This window comes from Engystomops pustulosus, chromosome 7, assembly GCF_040894005.1.
Source record: "Engystomops pustulosus chromosome 7, aEngPut4.maternal, whole genome shotgun sequence".
NCBI lineage: Eukaryota > Metazoa > Chordata > Amphibia > Anura > Leptodactylidae > Engystomops > Engystomops pustulosus.
The window spans coordinates 102,028,300-102,048,874 of NC_092417.1; the positions used below are offsets into that span (position 1 = coordinate 102,028,300).

The following is a 20,575-nucleotide window of genomic DNA, read 5'->3' on the forward strand; positions in this document are numbered from 1 at the left end:
TTGATCCACCTACCACCCGATCTACCTTTATAGGTAGATTTGTGGTGGTAGGTTCCCTTTAAAGGCCGTTTAGGTCGTCATAGGACATTCACCTATGAAATCAGTAGCCAGCAGTCATGCCCCCTCCTTCCTGCACGGCGCATTTACGATGTCATCGCTTTCACCAGTTCAGATGCATCACAGGTCAAAGGCCTATTCAGGCCTATGGGAAGGACCTGGCGCAGGAGGACGCTTTTAGTTTCCATCGCCTGCATTTGGGGGTGGGGGGGGGGGATGGGTTAGGGTGGACTGAAACTTCTCACCTGACAGTCCAACTTTGTTCTGTGAGATGGGAAGCCGCAGAGCAGGGAAACACAGGCTGCCATAATTTGCGGGCTTATTGTGCCCCCGTTATCTCCCATTCTTATTGTATCTCCCCTCCTCTTCTTATAGCCCCCCTCTCTTTCTACTTTACAATGTAATTAAAAAAGAATAAACATCAGTTATTCAACTTTCTCTGTTCATCTCTCTTCTTCTCTTCTCTACTGCCAGCCTCTGCAGCACACAGTGAGCAAATGGAGAGTGGACAGCTATCTGTATCATCATTTTATTGAACTCTATCTGCATCTAGTGGAACCAGCAGTTGTCAGAAATCCACCATTGGATTCACCAATACGCTGTTGGGCCAGTCTGAGCATGGGCTCTGTAGGAAAGCTTTAACTGTGAGGTCCAAATGACACATCGCCGTTATTTTTTTAGGTCTGTACAATCATGGAGATAATACATTTAAATAGTTTTTGTTATGGTTAAGCGTCTTAAAAAATGATTGTCTTTAGATAAAATCAATTCTCTGTGTCACCAAATTCTGATGCCAATAGCTTTTTTTTCAGTTTATGGAGCTATACAAGGTGTCAATTTTTTGCTGGACGAACTTGTATTTTCACTGACTGCTACCATTTTGGGGACTGTACAACCTTTAGATCACTTTTTACTCAGATATATTAATGTGGCAAAATGATAGAAAAGTGTCAATTTGTACATTTGCATTTTTTACATAATGGAGCTCATTCAATAGGAAAATAATTTTATAATTTTGATAAACTGGGCATTTTTGACACAGAAATACCTAACATTTTTAAGTTTGTTTATTTATTTTTATATTTTTTCTAGGGAAAGGGTGTTCATTTTAAATTAAAAAATAACATTTATTGTTATTATTTTAGGCCCCTTGGGATTAATCATTTATATAATATACCGTATATACTCGAGTATAAGCCGACCCAAGTATAAGCTGAGGCCCCTAATTTTACTACAAAAATTTTTAATTCCAAACCCTGGTAAAACGAGGCTTATACTCGAGTATATATGGTATATACTGAAATTCAACTGTACTGCAGAATATGGGAAAAACTCTTTTTTTGGACAGGTTCCTGCCTGTCCAACAGTATTTCATACACACAGGCTGCAGGGGGCTTGGCCGCCAGCACCAGGAAGCACATAGAGGAGCCATTATACAGGCTGTCAGTCATGTGTATAGGAGTAGCTCATACACACAGGCTGCAGGAAGTGCCAGTACCAGGAAGCACATGGAGGAGACATTACACCATTATACCTCACAATATTATACAGGCTGTCAGTCATGTACATAGGACTATCTCATATGCACAGGCTGCAAGGGCCGCCAGCACCAGGAAGCACATTATACCTCACACCATTACACAGGCTGTCAATCATGTGTATAGGAGTATCTCATATACACACAGGCTGCAGGGGTGCCAGCACCAGGAAGCACATAGAGGTGCCATTACACCATTATACCTCACACAATTATACAGGCTGTCAGTCAAGTACTGGGGGTGTGGCTGTGCTTCTCACTCATGAATAAGCTGGACAGCCGATTATGATAATGACTCATTGGACATCTCTCAGGTCATTTGCATACAGGGGGTTAATTTGCCTGATGGGTTCTGTTAAAAGTGAACCTGTTACAGGTTTACTCCTCCCCACTTCTTGCTATATGCACTAAGAAGGCAGGGGAAGGGGATGGTGTGGAGTAGTAATAGGGTCCTTCGCGAACGAGCCGGCACAAAGAGCCAGCTCATTCGTGTGAAGGATGTGAGCCGGGTTAAAAGTGGTTTGGTGTGGGATGATTGACTGGCCTGCGGCTCCCTATTAAATGTATAATAGGGAGCACGCAGGGAGCCAAGTAATGTGAATTAAACTTATGTAAAGTTGAAATGATTCAGAATGCTGACAAAAGCATTTTTAAAATCAGCATAGCAAAGGCTATTGGAACCTAAAAATCACATTCCTGCTGACAGGTTTGCTTTAACATTGCGGGGTTCCACTGTTGGGTTAAGGGGTATATTTTTTGCATTAAATTAGTATGTGCACAAATAGTCATTAGAAAAAGAAAGATCACCCACTTTAAATTCTATTTTACATTTACAGGAAAATTTTTGTTCCTTGGAGTGTCTTACAGAAGGTTTGCAGTATATGTAGATAGTACCTCTGAAGTTGGAACACTTACTTGTGCATGTCACCTTGATTGACATGTAACCTATCTGATGATCTATGAGCTCACTCAAGATCCGCCTCTCACTGTTATAAGCCTTCTCCTTTTTTAGTTAATTTTCTTTGCTCCTGAGGAGGGCTGAAAAGAAGTAAAACAGGACAGGACACAAGTCAGAAGACATACTGTCATTATAGAAAATTCTCAAATGTCAATCCCCTAGTGTTTGTTAACACAATAAAGATAATTTCTAACCCTTTACAATTGTGCTATTTTTTATTGCTATTTTAGCTCCTATAACCAATTGATGGTCAATGTAAACTTCCAGAGTGTGGGCAGGGAGTGCTTAGATTATAAGGGTACAAGGCTTATATGCACTTTCATTTACCTTCTGAACATTGTACTAGTATCTGACACATAGAAAGAGAGATTAGACAGATCAGAGATGATCCATGCGATGCATATTACACACAATGATATTCTCCAGCTCTTGCTACATGTCAGCTACACACACACTCTCATATCTGATGCCCCTGCCTCCTCCTACCCGTATAAAGAACTTATCTGCCTGTAGCTTGTAGTTCTCCTTACGCTGTATACATGCTGTCAGGAAGTCCGTGAGTGTGAATCAGTGAGAGCTGCATCCTGGAATGCAAGGGGAGGGGCTAGAGGCAGAAAGAGAGGAAGAGACAAGCTCCTTAAACCCCCAGACAAGATGGCAGCCAACCATAAAGTCAAAAGTTCCAGGGTCGTGTCCAGGGGCAACTGAAATTGTCTCTATCAGGACTGATAGAGACAAGTTGGAATTATATCTGTGAAATGTTGTATTTTTGTTAATAACAGTAAATTAGAGAATGTGTTATTTTGTTATCCTGAGTATATTTCAGAAACTTGTGTTCGTCGGAATACCCCTTTAACTGATGGCAAGATGATGGAACCCCATGTTCAATTGCCCTTTTATTATCCAAAATAGGCTACAAAAAACATCCCTCATCTGAAAGAGTTTGATTAGCATTTTTAAACTGCTGTCAAACCACTCAAGAAAATAGAAAACAGTCAAAAAAATAGAAAAAAATGGTTTTATACATGGTAATGAATGCTTTGCAAAAATGCAATATACTGCAATACAGTAGTATTGCAGTATATGGTAGGAACAATCAGACCATCTAGGGTTAATGTACCCTAGGGGGTCTAAGAAATAACAAAAAAAGTAAAGATGTATCAAAATATAAAGACAGTTATTCCCGCCGTTTAACTCCTTAGCGCTCAGCACCGTAGCTGTACTGCGCAGCTTCCGACGATTAGCGCTCAGCGCAGTACAGCTACGGCGCGAGCGCATACTATTTTAGAATTGTCACCACGTCGCGAGACGTGGTGACATCGGGACGAGATTTGGGTGACAGAGGCAGGAGGAGTTCCTGTCTCCGTCACCCGACCAATCAAATCGGTCCCGCCCGCCGATCGCCGTGATTGGCCAGTCAAACCTGACTGGCCAATTACAGCGATTTTAGGCTAAAAAACTTGGTTTTAGCCCTTTCCTCTTCCTCCAGCGGCACCATTTTGGTTTGGTATTGCTGGAGAGAGGAAAGAGCGTTACTGTGTGCACCAAAATACACTTTTACACTATAAATAGTGTTCTGATCCTTATCTGATCCCTATTGTTCCCTACAAATCCCTATCCCTATCTGTTTTTTCCTGTGTCCTGTGTGTTCCTTGTGTGATTGCCTTGTGTGATCCCACGTGTCTTCCGTTTTTCCCTGTCTGTCCCTTCTGAACCCAAACGCACTTTTCAGTGCGCTGTGTTAGCGTTGTTCTGCACTGGACGCACTTTTCAGTGCGCCGCGTGAATAGCGCTGCACAGAATCTTTAGCAGTAGTTAGTTTGTCTTAGGGCAAGCTAGGTGCATTTGTAGCGCCTTTTTGCGTGGTGCACATAGGCTTTTTTCGGTGCCTGGTAATATTTTTTTCCAGAGCGCCGTAGGTGTACCCGTACTTAGCTATTTTTTGTGTGTGCCATCTGTGCGGCTGGTCCGTGTGGTTTGGTGTGCATTATCTTTTTTTTTTTTTATGTGTGCTATCTGTGCGGCATGTCCGTGTAGTTTAGTGCGCATAATTTTTTTTGTGTGCTATCTGTGCCGCTTGTCCGTGTAGTTTAGTGCGCATTATTTTTTGTGTGCCATCTGTACGGCTGGTCCGTGTGGTTTGGTGTGCATTATCTTTTTTTTTTGTGTGCTATCTGTGCGGCTTGTCCGTGTAGTTTAGTGCACATTAATTTTTGTGTGTGCCATCTGTGCGGCTTGTCCGTGTAGTTTGGTGCGCATTAATTTTTTTTTTTGTGTGCTATCTGTGCGGCTTGTGCGTGTAGTTTAGTGCACATTATTTTTTGTGTGTGCCATCAGTGCGGCTTGTCCCTGTAGTTTGGTGTGCATTATATATTTTTTTTTTGTGTGCCTGCTAGAAGGTTTATCCGTGTAGTTTGGTGCACATTATCTAATTTTTCTAGTTCTCTATTTTTTTTGTGTGCAATGTCTCAGAAGACGTACACCGTGTTGGAGGCATATAACATGCTTGCCTCTGACACCGAGTCAGCTAGTGGGGATGATGGTCCCTTTTACCTATCATCATCCTCCTGCTCATCTTCCAGTGACCTGGAAGGACCCCCAAGAAGGCGCCGTAGGGTTCCAGGGACTTCTGCAGGAGAAGTGCCTTGGACTTCAGCAGGAGAAGTGCCTGGGACTTCTGCAGGAGAAGTTTCTGGGACTTCTGCAGGAGAAGCGTCTGGGGCTTCCACTGACCCCACATGGGTAGCCCCAGATAATTATACCCCTCAGGTCCCTGACTTTTTGGGCCATCCTGGAATTAACTTTGACACGACAGGGCTCAGAGCTGTGGACTTTTTAAAGTTTTTTTTTGATGAGGCGCTGCTGAATATTATTATATTTCAGACAAATCTCTACGCTGCACAACATATTGCCCAAAACCCCATGTGCTTTTATGCACAACCCTACAGGTGGACCCCTGTCACTGCAGCAGAGATGCACAAGTATTGGGGCATAATACTCCTTATGGGGATAGTAAAAAAGCCTTCAATCAAGGACTACTGGAGCTCAGATATACTGTACCACACCCCCATGTTCCGCATGGCAATGAGCAGGATGCGCTTTGAAGCCATCCATAAGTTTTTGCACTACACTGACAACACACAGTGCCCACCCAGAGGTGACCCAAGTTATGATCGGTTATTTAAGGTCAGGCCCATATTAGATCATTTTAGTGCCAAGTTTGCCCAGGCATATACCCCCGCCAAACATGTGAGCATAGACGAGTCTCTCAAAGGGAGACTTCACTTCCGCCAGTACCTGCCCAATAAGAGGGCAAGGTATGGTGTGAAGATGTATAAGCTGTGCGAAAGTTCATCAGGGTACACATACAAGTTCAGGGTATATGAAGGGAAGGACTCCACTATAGTGGCCCCAGAATGCCCCCCCTTCCTGGTTGTTACAGGGAAGATAGTGTGGGATTTAGTGCACCCACTGCTGGACCAGGGCTACCACCTCTACCTGGACAATTTCTACACCAGCACCACCCTGTTCAAGTGCCTCTCTTCCAGAAATACTGCGGCATGCGGCACTGTACGCAGAAATCAGAGAGGTCTCCCTAAGTCGCTGCTTGGGCAAAAACTTAAAAGGCACGAAAGCAGGGCACTATGCAGCGACTCTGTATTGTGTGTTAAGTACAAGGACAAGAGAGAGGTCCTTGTATTAACCACAATACATGAGCACACCACCACCCCTGTCCCAGTACGAGGTGCCAGTACAGAAACCCCCAAGCCAGACTGTATTTTAGATTATAATAAATACATGGGAGGGGTGGACTTGTCTGATCAGGTGCTTCAGCCGTACAATGCCATGCGGAAGTCGAGGGTGTGGTACAAGAAGCTGGCCGTGCACATAATGCAGATGGCATTGAATAATGCTTATGTGCTGCATCGATATGCCGGCCAGAGGGGAACTTTCCTGGAATTTCAAGAGGTGGTAATAAAGTACTTTCTTTTTGGAGACCAGGAAGGGGGGAGTGCTAGCACATCTGGAAGTGAGGCCACATCACGTATTGTACCAGGGCAGCACTTTCCAGGAGTAGTTCCCCAAACAGCCAGCAAGGGAAGGTCACAAAAAAGGTGCAGGGTGTGCTCCAAAAATGGCATTCGGAAGGACACCATTCATCACTGTGAGACATGCCCAGAAAAACCAGGGTTATGTATGAAAGATTGCTTCCGAATTTATCATACATCCCTGGATTTTTAGAGTACCCTGTTCTTACCCTGACGCACAGCTTATACATCATGCCGCATGCCGCACCTTCCCTTCTTAGCCCTGCCATGTGCCCAGCCTGTAGATTACTGTCCCGTATGCTTTACCCGGGAAAACATGCATCATGATTTTTAGGTTGTTTGTCTCCCATGGCAGCAGCTGGGCACAAAATGACATAATGGATATTTTTTACTATGCACTATCCATTATGCACTTTTTCAGGGGTCCACCTGTGGGGTTAAAATGCTAACTATACCCCTAGATTAATTCATGGAGGGGTGTAGTTTCCAAAATAAGGTAAATTCTTAGGGGTTTCTACTGTACTGGCCCCTATTGGCATCTACAAATCTTTCATGATGCCAAAAAGAAAAAAAAAATGTACAATGTCTGTGATCCAACAAGTTATTCCCTTTTGAGCCCTGCCGTGTCTCCATCCTACAGATTATTGCCTCCTATGGGGTATTGCCCTAACCGGGGTAACCCGCAGAATGATTTTTGATGTGTTTTTCCCCAGTGGCATGAGTTGGGCAAAATACTTTTGTCACTTCAATGGCATATTTGATAAATTGCAATACAATTGTTTCTCTGCACTACTCACTTTGTATTGCATTTTAGCCAGCACCTTAGGGGTGCTCATACAAGCCGACATACATTCTTTGAGGGGTGCCCTTTCCAAAATGGGTTCACTACTTGGGGGTTTCTATTGTACTGGTACCTCGGGGGTACCCCCCATTACCAATCTAGTGAAAACGAAGCTTGAAAACCTAAAATGTGCTTCTTTCTTCCTGACCCCTGCCGTGTGCCCAGCCTGTAAATTATTGGCACATGTGTGCTATTGCTGTACTCGGAACAACCCGCAGAATGATTTTTGGGGTGTTTGTCTAAAGTGGCATGGGTTGGGCACAGTATAGGAGGCACTAAAATGACATTTTTTAGATAAAAACGCAATTTTTACTCTGCACCATTTACTCTGCATTCAATTTTGACCAGCGTGTCGGGGGTTAAAATGCTCACCACAACCACCGATAAATTCTTTGAGGGGTCTAGTTTCCGTAATGGTATCATTTATTGGGGGTTTCTATTGCACTGGCACCTCACGGGCCCTGCCAACATGACATGGCACTCCAAATCCAAACGTGTGAAAACGGAGCTGGAAAATCAAAATTTCACTCCTTCAGTTCTCATCCCTTCTGTGTGCCCAGTCTGTAAATTATTGGCACATGTGTGGTATTGCTGTACTCGGGACAACCCGCAGAATGATTTTTGGGGTGTTTGTCTAAAGTGGCATGGGTTGGGCACAGTATATGAGGCACTAAAATGACATTTTTGAGATAAAAACGCAATTTTTACTCTGCACCATTTACTCTGCATTCAATTTTGACCAGCGTGTCGGGGGTTAAAATGCTCACCACAACCACCGATAAATTCTTTGAGGGGTCTAGTTTCCGTAATGGTATCATTTATTGGGGGTTTCTATTGCAATGGCACCTCACGGGCCCTGCCAACATGACATGGCACTCCAAATCCAAACGTGTGAAAACGGAGCTGGAAAATCAAAATTTCACTCCTTCCGTTCTCATCCCTTCTGTGTGCCCAGTCTGTAAATTATTGGCACATGTGTGGTATTGCTGTACTCGGGACAACCCGCAGAATGATTTTTGGGGTGTTTGTCTAAAGTGGCATGGGTTGGGCACAGTATATGAGGCACTAAAATGACATTTTTGAGATAAAAACGCAATTTTTACTCTGCATCATTTACTCTGCATTCAATTTTGACCAGCGTGTCGGGGGTTAAAATGCTCACCACAACTACCGATAAATTCTTTGAGGGGTCTAGTTTCCGTAATGGTATCATTTATTGGGGGTTTCTATTGCAGTGGCACCTCACGGGCCCTGCCAACATGACATGGCACTCCAAATCCAAACGTGTGAAAACGGAGCTGGAAAATCAAAATTTCACTCCTTCTGTTCTCATCCCTTCTGTGTGCCAAGTCTGTAAATTATTGGCACATGTGTGGTATTGCTGTACTCGGGACAACCCGCAGAATGATTTTTGGGGTGTTTGTCTAAAGTGGCATGGGTTGGGCACAGTATATGAGGCACTAAAATGACATTTTTGAGATAAAAACGCAATTTTTACTCTGCACTATTTAATTTGCATTCAATTTTGACCAGCGTGTTGGGGGTTAAAATGCTCACCACAACCACCGATAAATTTTTTGAGGGGTCTAGTTTCCGTAATGGTATCATTTATTGGGGGTTTCTATTGCACTGGCACCTCACGGGCCCTGCCAACATGACATGGCACTCCAAATCCAAACGTGTGAAAACGGAGCTGGAAAATCAAAATTTCACTCCTTCCGTTCTCATCCCTTCTGTGTGCCAAGTCTGTAAATTATTGGCACATGTGTGGTATTGCTGTACTCGGGACAACCCGCAGAATGATTTTTGGGGTGTTTGTCTAAAGTGGCATGGGTTGGGCACAGTATATGAGGCACTAAAATGACATTTTTGAGATAAAAACGCAATTTTTACTCTGCACTATTTAATTTGCATTCAATTTTGACCAGCGTGTTGGGGGTTAAAATGCTCACCACAACCACCGATAAATTCTTTGAGGGGTTTAGTTTCCGTAATGGTATCATTTATTGGGGGTTTCTATTGCACTGGCACCTCACGGGCCCTGCCAACATGACATGGCACTCCAAATCCAAACGTGTGAAAACGGAGCTGGAAAATAAAAATTTCACTCCTTCCGTTCTCATCCCTTCTGTGTGCCAAGTCTGTAAATTATTGGCACATGTGTGGTATTGCTGTACTCGGGACAACCCGCAGAATGATTTTTGGGGTGTTTGTCTAAAGTGGCATGGGTTGGGCACAGTATATGAGGCACTAAAATGACATTTTTGAGATAAAAACACAATTTTTACTTTGCACCATTTACTTTGCATTCAATTTTGACCAGTGTGTTGGGGGTTAAAATGCTCACCACAACCACCGATAAATTCTTTGAGGGGTCTAGTTTCCGAAATGGTGACATTTTGGGAGGTTTTCTATTGTACTTTTACTTCAGGGGCTCTTCAATTACACTGTGGCACCACAAAATATTTGCAGCCAAATTGGCCTTCCAAATTCCCAGTATCACTAACTCTGTTCTGGACATCGCTGTGCGGGGAAACAGCAGCTGACATCCACATGTCTGGTATTGCCGTACTCAGAAGAAGCAGGGCAAGAAACTAGGAATATATATTTACCTCAAATTCCTTCTGAATGTATCCATTTTAGGGCTAAATTGGAAAGATTGAAATCAAAAATTGAAATTTCAAAATTTCCACTCAATTTTCATATGCTTCCGGAAAAATAATTAAAGGGTTAACAGACTTCTTAAATTCTGATTTGAATAGGTTGAGATGTTAGGTTCATAAAATGGTGTTACTTGTGGAGGTATATAGTACACAAGCCTTTGTAGGGCACTTCCAAACTGAATTGATCACCAAAAAGTTCGCATTTTTCAAATTTCAAGAAAATCTGAGAAGTTGCTACTAAAACTTCAAACCTTCTCACATCCATAAAAAAAATGGAAACTTAAAACAAATAATGGATATAAAAAGAAGACCAATGGCAAAAGGTTTCTATAAAAAAAATTTGTGGTATAACTTTTTGTCTAAAAAGTATAACATTTGAAACTTTGAAAATAGTCATTTTTTTCAAATTTTTCCTAAATTTTTGAATTTTTACCCCCCAAAAAAGGAACGGATCACCAAAATGACACTACTAACATAAACTATAATGTCTCACGAGAAAACAGTCTCAAAATCACAGAGATATCTTAAAGCGTTGAAAAGTTATTACCACAGGAAGAGACACTGGTCAAATTTAAAAAAAAAGTAGCAAGCCTTAACCTGCAAACAGGCTGCGTCCTTAAGGGGTTAACCATGTAACAGAAAAAAGTCAAAAATACCAATTTTTTGCCATTTTGTAAAATATTAAAAAATATATAAAAAGTAATCAAAAGGCTGTACAGTCCTACAAATCCTAGCATTGAAAACATCATTAAAAGTCTCCAAAAATTACACCACACACAGCTCTTTACATCATTACATTATTATTATTTTCTGTGTCCCGAATGAATATAAATTATCATTCTATTTAGTCTCATCCTCTATGGTTCTCCTGACGAGCCCCACTATCAGGGGCAAAACGCGTAGAGGTGGAGAGATGAGAAGACATATATTGAATGTAGCACACTAGGACTTTTATAAGAGCAGGGAGATAGAGTAACCTCCGTAGTGATTTAACCCATTATCAACTGAGTCAATAAGACAACTGGAGTAATCTCTACACGCTGCAAATGAACCTGCCAATTGGCCACTGTGCTAACCTGCACCACATGATATTCTATATATATATATATGGTGCGCTCTCTGAGCTGTAATAAGTCCTTTTTATTACTATTTGTGACAGTGTGTAACTATCCACTAACTTCTGAGCACACTGATGCACACATTGGAGCATTTTTAAGTGTTTTTTTTATTAAAAGTTATATTTTAACTTCTCCCCAATTATACCTGTGATCTCTACAGCTCTTTACATCGAAGGATAAAAAAGTTAGCACCAGAAGATGCCAAAATTAAGAATAATTTATTTTCTTTTCTTAAATTTTTTTACATTTTATTGATTTATTTACAAAAAAGAAAAAAGCACATAGAAAAAAAACATATTTCGTGCAAATTGATCGATACATTTAGACTGCAATACCAAAAAAGAAAGAAAGTTAAGGAATATATAAAGTGTTTCTCTGGTGCTTAAAACTTAAAACTGGCTTGTCACAGATGTCTAGACCAAAATTCCCAACATTTTAGTGGCTTTTTTTTTTTTTCCTATTACATCCCCATTATACATAAACAGTTCACAGTCTTTCAATTTATTCATCCCTAGGATGACATCTTCAATCGAAGATATGGAGTTACTTTTCCATTTCTTTAGAATTTCTGTACGGGCTGTAGCACATAACCTAAAGAAAATTTCTCTATGTTCCTTAAGAATAATTTATTTTCTACAGGAGGTTTTAACTTTTATAAATGTATGAAAATATTCTAAAAGCTATACAAATTTGGTATCCCCGTGATCACACCGACCCAAAGAATAAAGTATATATGTCATTTGGGATGCACAGTGAAAGCTGTAAAATCCAAGCCCACAAGAAAATGGCCCAAATAGGTATGGAATAATTAATACCATCATTAGGAAGTACAGTTTGTTAAGCAGAAAATAAGCCCTCAGCCAGCTCTGTACGCAGAAAAATGAAAAAGTCATAGAGTTTTGAATGTGGGGAGCCAAAAATGAACATAAAAAGTCTGCGCCCTTTAGAGGTTAAAAGTGACTTACAAAATTTCTCCCTTGCAAATGATGGCCCCAAAGCCAATCACTTGCAACCAATTGAACTTATGTAGATGGTAATTGGCTCCTGAGATAATCCTATGAAGAGCATACCGTTGCCTATTTTTAAAAAATTCTTTTGATTATGCCAAAAGAGTATTAAAGACTTCATAGAAGATTTGGGGATTAAGGATCTGTGTATTCATTTTTGTACATAGTGCTTTAACCCCTTAAGGCCGCAGGGTTTTTTCGCTCATTTCTCGCTCTCCACCTTCAAAAATCCATAACTTTTTCATTTTTACGTGTACAGACCTGTGTGAGCGCTTACTTTGTGCGTAACAAATTTTTCTTTCCCGTTATGTTATTTATTTGAACATGCCGTGTACTGCGAAGCTGGAAAAAAATTCCAAATGTAGAAAAATTGAAAAAAAAAACCAAGCATGTGCGTCACGTTCTTGTGGGCTCAGTGTTTACGACTTTCACGACTAGTCAAATGGGGCGACTATAGCAATGTTTTTCATAGTGTAGCAAGGATTTTTTAAATGTTATTGCAAAATATTAATGTACATTGTGTGTTTTTATATTTAAAGGGGTTTTCCCAGGAACTAAAGTTAGGCCCTATCCACAGGATCACAGTTCTGAGACCGCCACAGATTGGGAAAACGAGGGGTCCACTTTTCAGACTAATGTAGCAGACAGCCGCGCATGACCGTTCTGCTCCATTAATCTCTATGGCGCTGACGGAAATTACAGAGTGCTGCAAGTAAAATGTTACTTTATAGTGGTACCACTTGATTCAGTTGATTCAGTTGTGCCTTATCCTCATGGGCTTTCAATGTGCAGTTGTGATGAGACCTTAATTTTATTTTTTGGGTCAGTACTGTTAAGGCGATCGCACTGGCTTTGGACGACATCTTGATTACTGCCCACCATTTTAAGTATTAGACAAGGGTCACGCTGGGGGTCAAAGCACTGTCCAGTTAATGTCATGATTTAAACTTCATTTTATTTAACCTGTCAGCTAATTCCCTTTGACATTTAATGAGAAGCCAGTCTGTCTTTGATGCTGCATTATATTATGATTCTGGAGACAATTTATCTCTTTCTTCTCAGGAAATTAGTATAAACAATACTCTTATCTGTCTACAAGGTCCCTGAGAACCGAGCACAATTAATTAACTTTTTGTAGAATGTATTAGAGGACGGTTATAGTACATTTAAACTAAGCCTATATCATACAAGCACCTTATCTTCTTGTCACGCCCACCAATGCTGATTTTTCTGTCTTTTTATGCATGCAGCTGTGATTAAACGGAAGAAGATCTTTACATACACAAAGAGACTGACGTGTCTTGGTTTTATGTTCAAGTTCCTGGTACCAGGACAACCATGAAATATTTAATATGAAAGTCACTGTACAACTGATAAGGGGCGGTTTGGCCCTAGATAAAAATCTCTAACAGTACGATCACAGAGATACCAAATTTATAGTTTAGTTATGTCTTTCTATCGCTATGTCGCCATATTCTGTCACCCATAACTTTTCCTACTTCAGTGTATGGAGCTATGTAATTTGTCATTGGCCACAACTGGCCAATGTATATTTACATTGACCTTTTATGAAGCGGTTAATAAGTTCCCCATAAAAGATAAACAGTTTTTTATTTGTTTTATTTGCTTTCAAGTCTTCCATTGTAGCAGGGGCATCTACAAGAGCCCCAGATATGAGGGGAAATGACCCCCTAGTGGCTAGATGACTGTAGAAAGACTCCACCAGTGAGACTATGGATCTTGCTGGCACAGAATGTTGTGATGCCTGAGACACTGGTTAAGTTCAAGAGGGCCCTGGATACTTTTCTTGAAAGTAAAACCATGACTTTTTATGGGAAATAGATTTTCGGGGAGGGATATTGGTCAACGAATTTGTTCTGACTGCCATAGGGAATACTTAAAGACAGTATAGTTTAGAGTGGATGAGCCTTCGTCTTTATTTTGCTTTGTCTACTATGATAATCTGATACTGTTTTGGGGCTACAACATCCCAAATGAACTGATTTAACAATTTAAAGTGAACCTGTCACCAGGAGACCCATTTTTAGCAGTCCCCCAGTCCCCACAGAGCATAGTACATACGCTGCCAAAATGTTTTAGTATTAAAAATTGGTTTTACAGAAAAAAGATGTACCTTTCATTAGCATCTGCTGTATGACTAGGCAGTTGCCAAATGGGAGGGGCTGCAATGGAGCAGTTCCCTCCACCCTTGGGAAACATGTGACCTTTTCAAATATATGAATAACTCCCCACACTTGGGATTGACTGTAGAGGAGCAGGGGGCGTCGCTAAGCCAAGTGATGGGTGTTTTCATATATTTGAAAAGGTCACATGGAGAAGCTGTTTCCCAAGGGTGGGGGGATCTGCTCCTTTCCAGCCCCTCCCTTTGGGTAACTGCCTAGTCACAGAGCAGATGCTAATGAAAGGCACAATATAACATATCTTTTTTTCTGTAAAACCTATTTTTTTATACAAAAACACTTTGGCAGCGTATTTACTATGCTCTGTGGGGCCTGGGGGAGTGCTAAAAATGGGTCTCCTGGTGACAGGTTCCCTTTAAGCCCAAATATCTTAGAAAGTTGCAGAACTTTCAAAATGACAGTTTCATTCAACTTGCTGTCGCCTTATAATTTCTAAAAGGAAAAATATGATATATCGGTACATGTAACGTATGCAACGATGGCCATAATTATACCATATGTAACAGGAGTCTTGAGAGCCCATTGTTTCATTACCAGGTCAACTGTCCCAAGATCCTATAGGTGCCTTCATTCTAGCTAACGTTCTATGCATGTCTGTAATTGTCACTACAATGATAGAAGAGGGCGTCGCTATCTGCTCAGGCCTATCTGACCAAATTCTACTATCTTACAGCCAGGAATATTAAATCTTCATACATATTATATCATCAAGCATATCGCTTACCAGTGATGAAGAGAAGAGAATTTCCTGTCCCCATGAAGCTCAATCCAAGGCTGTAGAAGGAAGGAGCTGCATTTGCCATACAAATAAAGACACTAGCAGATGGAAAAGGGTGTTTCCCATGTTCCTTTGTGGAAATATACAAAACTAAACATTCACCTTAAATTCAATATGGACATTGCCCTCCAGGAAACCGGATCACAGCGAAGCTATCATGTCTCTGATTTGAAGGGGGGCAGCAGAGTGTACAAAGCAAATAGACTGATGCTGGATGTGCAGAGTGTGTGCTGGGAATGATTAAAGCATGGAGGAGGATGGAGGAGGGGGGTAGGTGACAAAGGATGCTACCGCTGCTCCCCGTGAAACACTGCTTTACATGCGAAATCAATGAGAAGCCTGCAGATGAAAGAAGAAGATGCAGCATATATTATCAATGAGATGTGTCACCTGATTATACCCTTCACAGGCGCATGAGAAACACTAGATAACAAGTAATTGGAAAAGAAATGGTTATCTTAAAGGATTTTATTTTGTTTTCTTGCGGGTTATTCTCAAGAATAGAGGAATAATATCTATCTATCTATCTATCTATCGATCTACTGTATCTCTAAAACATCTATCTAAACATCCCTTGATAAAGCCCTCCGTGATATATCCATCTATCCATTTGTCAATTTTAAATCAACCACAAAGTTGAAGAATATCCCTGCAAAGTTATGTTTACTTGGTCCCTGCTAATATGGAGTATAACATATGATTGGTGTAAATTCAATGTTCTCAGCACTAAATCTAGAAGAAATTAGAAATTTTATAGGCTTTGCAAATTTAACCTGATAGTGACTGCCCACTTTCGGGTAGTACAGGTCTTAATGCTGCAGCAATGTTTTTTGTTGTCTCCTGCTCCTGCACAGATTGTGAGAGCAGGATGGGTGTCTGGCTGTAAGAGACAGTCTTAGTGCCTTATCCCGTCTTCACTACATAGCGCTGAATGACATGTGATTGCCAGGCTTCTAGTTGTTAAGCAAAGCTCGAATACAGCTCTGCCTAACACTTCTGTCCCAAGAGGGGTTGTTTCCCCCTGTAACTGATGCATGGTACAAATATATAGTGTAAATGTCACCCTGATTCTTTAACTGGTTAAGGACACAAGATGAAATAGATAATCAAAAATAGCAGCCCACTACTGCATTGGGACAATCTATTTCATCCTTTGGATCGTTCTATCACACTCACAGTGTTACATACAGCCTGGTCCCTACTGCTTGACATTGAAATCTCTCCAGTGCCTTACAGTGTTCCCTCTGTTGCTACCACGGCCGCCTGCAACTCAATCTTTGCCATGTCCGGTGACGTATTAGGCCTCTTCTACACTTGTGTTTTTCACACGCGTGTTCTGCGCATGCTTTTGACATGCAGAACTTGCATTGCTCTCTGACCCATTGTAATCAATGGGCTTTTTCAGACTTGCATTTATTTTCGGGCAAACACACACGTTTAAATATAGCAATTTTAGTGCTTCCTACCTCCCAAAAATATATAATAGAAAGTGATCAAAAGATTTACCATATTATAGAGCCAATCTAACCATTACCTTTTCCCGCAATAAACTAGCCCTAATAATCCTTGTTTGATTGGGGAATAAGACCATTATAGCTCTCAGAATACGGCATCACATAGGGAAATGAGTTTTCCTTAACCCCTTCCCGACATTTGACGTAATAGTACTGCATCGCGGGAGGTGCGTTCCCGCAAAATGCAGTACTATTACGTCAAGCTTCTGGCGCCGGCTCCTGAACGGAGCCGGCGCCAGAAGCTGCGGGTGTCGGCTATATGTTATAGCTGACACCCGCCTCTAACACCCGCGATCGGAGATTTCTCCGATCGCGGGTGTTAACCCCTAACACGCCGTGGTCGCGCTGACCGCGGCGTGTTAGAGGCATTTAAAGTTAATTAGAGTTGAATCGGACCCCCCGCGGCGCTTACCGGGGGGGTCCGCTGCTCCGATCGCAGCCCCGGGACTGCCGGTGCCCGGGGCTGCGAGATCTTCCTCCGGAAGCCGGGTCCGTGCCTCCTGGCAGGACCCGGCTGTAAGACACTGGGCATGCGCAGCATGCTCAGTGTCTTACATTACACAGTGCAATACATCTGTATTGCACTGTGTAACCTGTAAAAAAGCTTGAACAAGTGATCAGAAGATCACTTGTTCAAGCTTAGATGTCAGGAACAGTAAAAAAAGTAAAAATAAATAAATAAAGGTTATTTACAATAAAAATAAATAATAAAAGAAAGTGAAAGTCCCCCCAAACACCACATTTCCCTTTACACAAGTAATAAAGTATAAAAAACACTAAATCACAAAAAAAAAACCACTTATTTGGTATCGCCGCGTCCGTAACAATCTGTACAATAAATCCTAATCATAATTGGACCCGCTCGGTGAACGTGGTAAAAAAAAAACCCCAAAAACTTGCCAAAAATTAAAACTTTTTATCAAATAGCTTTACAAAAAATGTTCTAAAAAGTGATCCGAAAAAGTTATAAGCACCAAAATGATACCAATAAAAAGAGCAACTTGTCACGCAAAAAATAAGCTTACAACCAGCTCCGTTAACCAAAAAATACTATAATTATGCCGCTATAAAAATGGCAATACTAAAACAAATGCAATTTTTTCTATTCTAGTTTTCCTTCAATAAAATTGGACAAATAAAAATAAAACTATATAAATGAGGTATCACCGTAATCGTAGTGATCCGTAGAATAAAGATAATATATTATTGTTATGCTACAGTGAACACCCCCCCAAAAAAAATGCTAAAAATCCAAAACAAGAATTGATGATTTTATTTTCCTCCACACGTAAAAAGTTAATAAAATTGCTTCAATAAGCTAAAAACCCACTAAAATTAAGCTTTTTTTTACAGTGCATCTCTTCTCGCAAAAAATAAGCCCTTATTTGTCTAAATTGCTTAAAAAATAAATAAAGATTGTATAGCCTATTCCCAACGAGCGTTGTTATAGAACGGTGCGGCGGGTAGTGACTTGCCAACACCGGTCAGGGTAAGACGGCGGCTGTTCACTGATCGGGGTAAGACGGCGGCTGTTCCTCACAGCCATCCATCCTGCCCCATGGACCAGAAGGGTTACGTCCCCCCCACACCCCCCCAGTTTATTATCGCTGCTATTGGCTCATCAATTCAGACGAGCCAATAGAAGCGAATTTACTTATGACGTCAGTAATACCGATCACCGTGTCTGTAGACACGGTGATCGGGGCAGGGTGACGGCTGTTCCTGAAAGCCACCAATTGTGCCTTGCGGTCCAGAGGGGTTTTGTTGCCCCCCTCTGTCCATGTTTGCCGCTATTGGCTGGTCGATTTGGTCCAGCCAAAAGCAGCAATATTCGTCACAATGGGCATCGCTAGGGTGAATAAGAGCAACACTTGGCGATAATTTCCCTACGAAAAACGAAGATATGGTACAAAAGCGCTGGCCGTGCACATTGTACAGATGATGCTGTACAACTCTTACGAGCTGTTCCAATGTGCATGTCCTGCCGTATCATTTCTCCGTTTTCAAGAGGAAGATATTAGGAAACTAATATTGGGACAAGAAGGACGGGGCCCCAGTACCTCTGGTTTAGATGTTCCTGTGTTTTGCCAGGACAGCATTTTCCCGGTGAATTCTGCTGCTTCTAAAGGTAGGACTCAATAAAGAGTCTGTTCCAAAAGAGGAGTAAGGATGGACACTACATACTAAGGATGGACACTACATACTACTAAGAGACCTGCGACAACTCCAGAGTGACAAAAGTTTAGTTGGTCCCTTGATATATTCTACCTCCTTATACACTAGACATTCACAATTCACGCCCAACCTATTGTGAATTAATTTCGGTAAAATGAATAATAACAACTGTTATGTCCCGTTGCTCCCTATACCCCTCCATTATTTCATAAGGGGCGCCACATAACGGGCACTGAACTTTCCAGAAATAATTGAAATTTCCATCTTGGACTCCATTGCACATCGTATTTGGAAACCACCTGTATGTTCAAAATGCTCATTTCACCACGTGTATTACACTACACCACATATTACACCTTGCTATATTCCCCAAGGGGTGTACATTCAACAATTAGGGTCACTTTTCGGGTTTTGCTCTGTTTTGGTACCACTACGGCTCTCCAAATGTATCCTGACACATATGAAGGATTTCTGTCAAATTTGGCCTCTAAAAGACAAACCTCCCTCTTTTCCTCTACTGTGTGCCCATAAAGCATTGTATATGCACATGTGGGGTACTTCTACACTCGGGAGAAATAGTTTTACACCTTTTTTGGGGTTATTTAATATATTATCCCTTGTGGCTTACATAAATTAGGGGTAAAGTGACATTTATAGGAAAATTTTCACCTTTTTAATGATTAGGGCCTAATTGGATCATTCACCTGTAGGGGCAGATACATATATTACACATTGCAAAATTCTCTAAGGGGTGTGCGTTCAAAAATTAGGGTCACTTTTCGGATTCTTCTCTGTTTTATACGACTAGGGTTCTCCAAATGCATGTCAAACATTTCTGTCAAATTTGGCTTCTAAAAGGCAAACATTCCCCTTTCCTTTTACTGTGCGCCCATACAACATTTTATATACACATGTGGGGTACTTCTACACTTGAGAGAAATAGGTTTACACATTTTGGGGGGTTATTGCATTTTTTTATCCCTTGTGGCTATATAAAATTAGGAGTAAAATGACCTTTATAAGAAAATGTTCACCTTTTATCTATATAAGTCCTAATTAAATCAAACACCTTTACGGACAAATACACATATTACACCTTGCTAAATTCTCTAAGGGGTGTACTTTCCAAAATGGTGATACTTGTTGGGGTTCCCCTCTGTTTTGGTACCACTACGGCTCTCTAAATGCATCCTGACACATGTAAAGGATGTCTGTCAAATTTGGCTTCTAAAAGGCCAACGCCCCTCTTTCCCTTCTGAGCTTCACTGCGTACCCATACAACATTTTATTTGCATGTGTGGGGCAATTTTATACTCGGGAGAAATGCTAGTACACATTTTTTGGGGTTGTTTCATCTTTAATGCCTTATGGGATACAAAAATTAGCCGTAAAAGTGACTTTTTTGGGAAAATGTTCACCTTTTTCCTTTTAGGGACCTAATTGAAGCAAACACCTGTAGGGGAAAATACACATATTACACCTTGCTGAATTCTCCAAAGGGTGCACTTTCCAAAATGGTGACACTTGTTGGGGTTCCCCTCTGTTTTGGTACCACTAGGGCTCTCCAAATGCATCCTGACACATGTAAAGGATGATTGTCAAATCTGGCTTCTAAAAGGCCAAAGCCCCTCTTTCCCTTCTGAGCCCTACTGTGTACCCATACAACACTTTACATGC

General features: G+C 41.2%; 1 protein-coding gene and 1 long non-coding RNA gene across 3 annotated transcripts in view; both read right to left on the reverse strand.

Moving 5' to 3' along the window:
• Positions 1-15,527, reverse strand: part of BEAN1 (brain expressed associated with NEDD4 1) — a 29,588-nt gene extending 14,061 nt beyond the window's left edge. The window contains exons 1-2 of one of the 2 annotated variants that reach the window (XM_072117490.1): positions 15,312-15,527; positions 2,510-2,632 (exon numbers count right to left, since the gene is read on the reverse strand). In XM_072117490.1, coding sequence (XP_071973591.1) covers positions 2,510-2,534 — 25 coding nt within the window. In that variant the 5' untranslated portion in view covers positions 2,535-2,632; positions 15,312-15,527. Of the gene's footprint in view, positions 1-2,509; positions 2,633-15,155 lie in introns of both variants that reach the window. The other variant, XM_072117489.1, reaches the window with a different exon arrangement.
• Positions 1-20,575, reverse strand: part of LOC140070703 (uncharacterized) — a 188,175-nt gene that overhangs the window by 14,061 nt on the left and 153,539 nt on the right. The window lies entirely within an intron of this gene.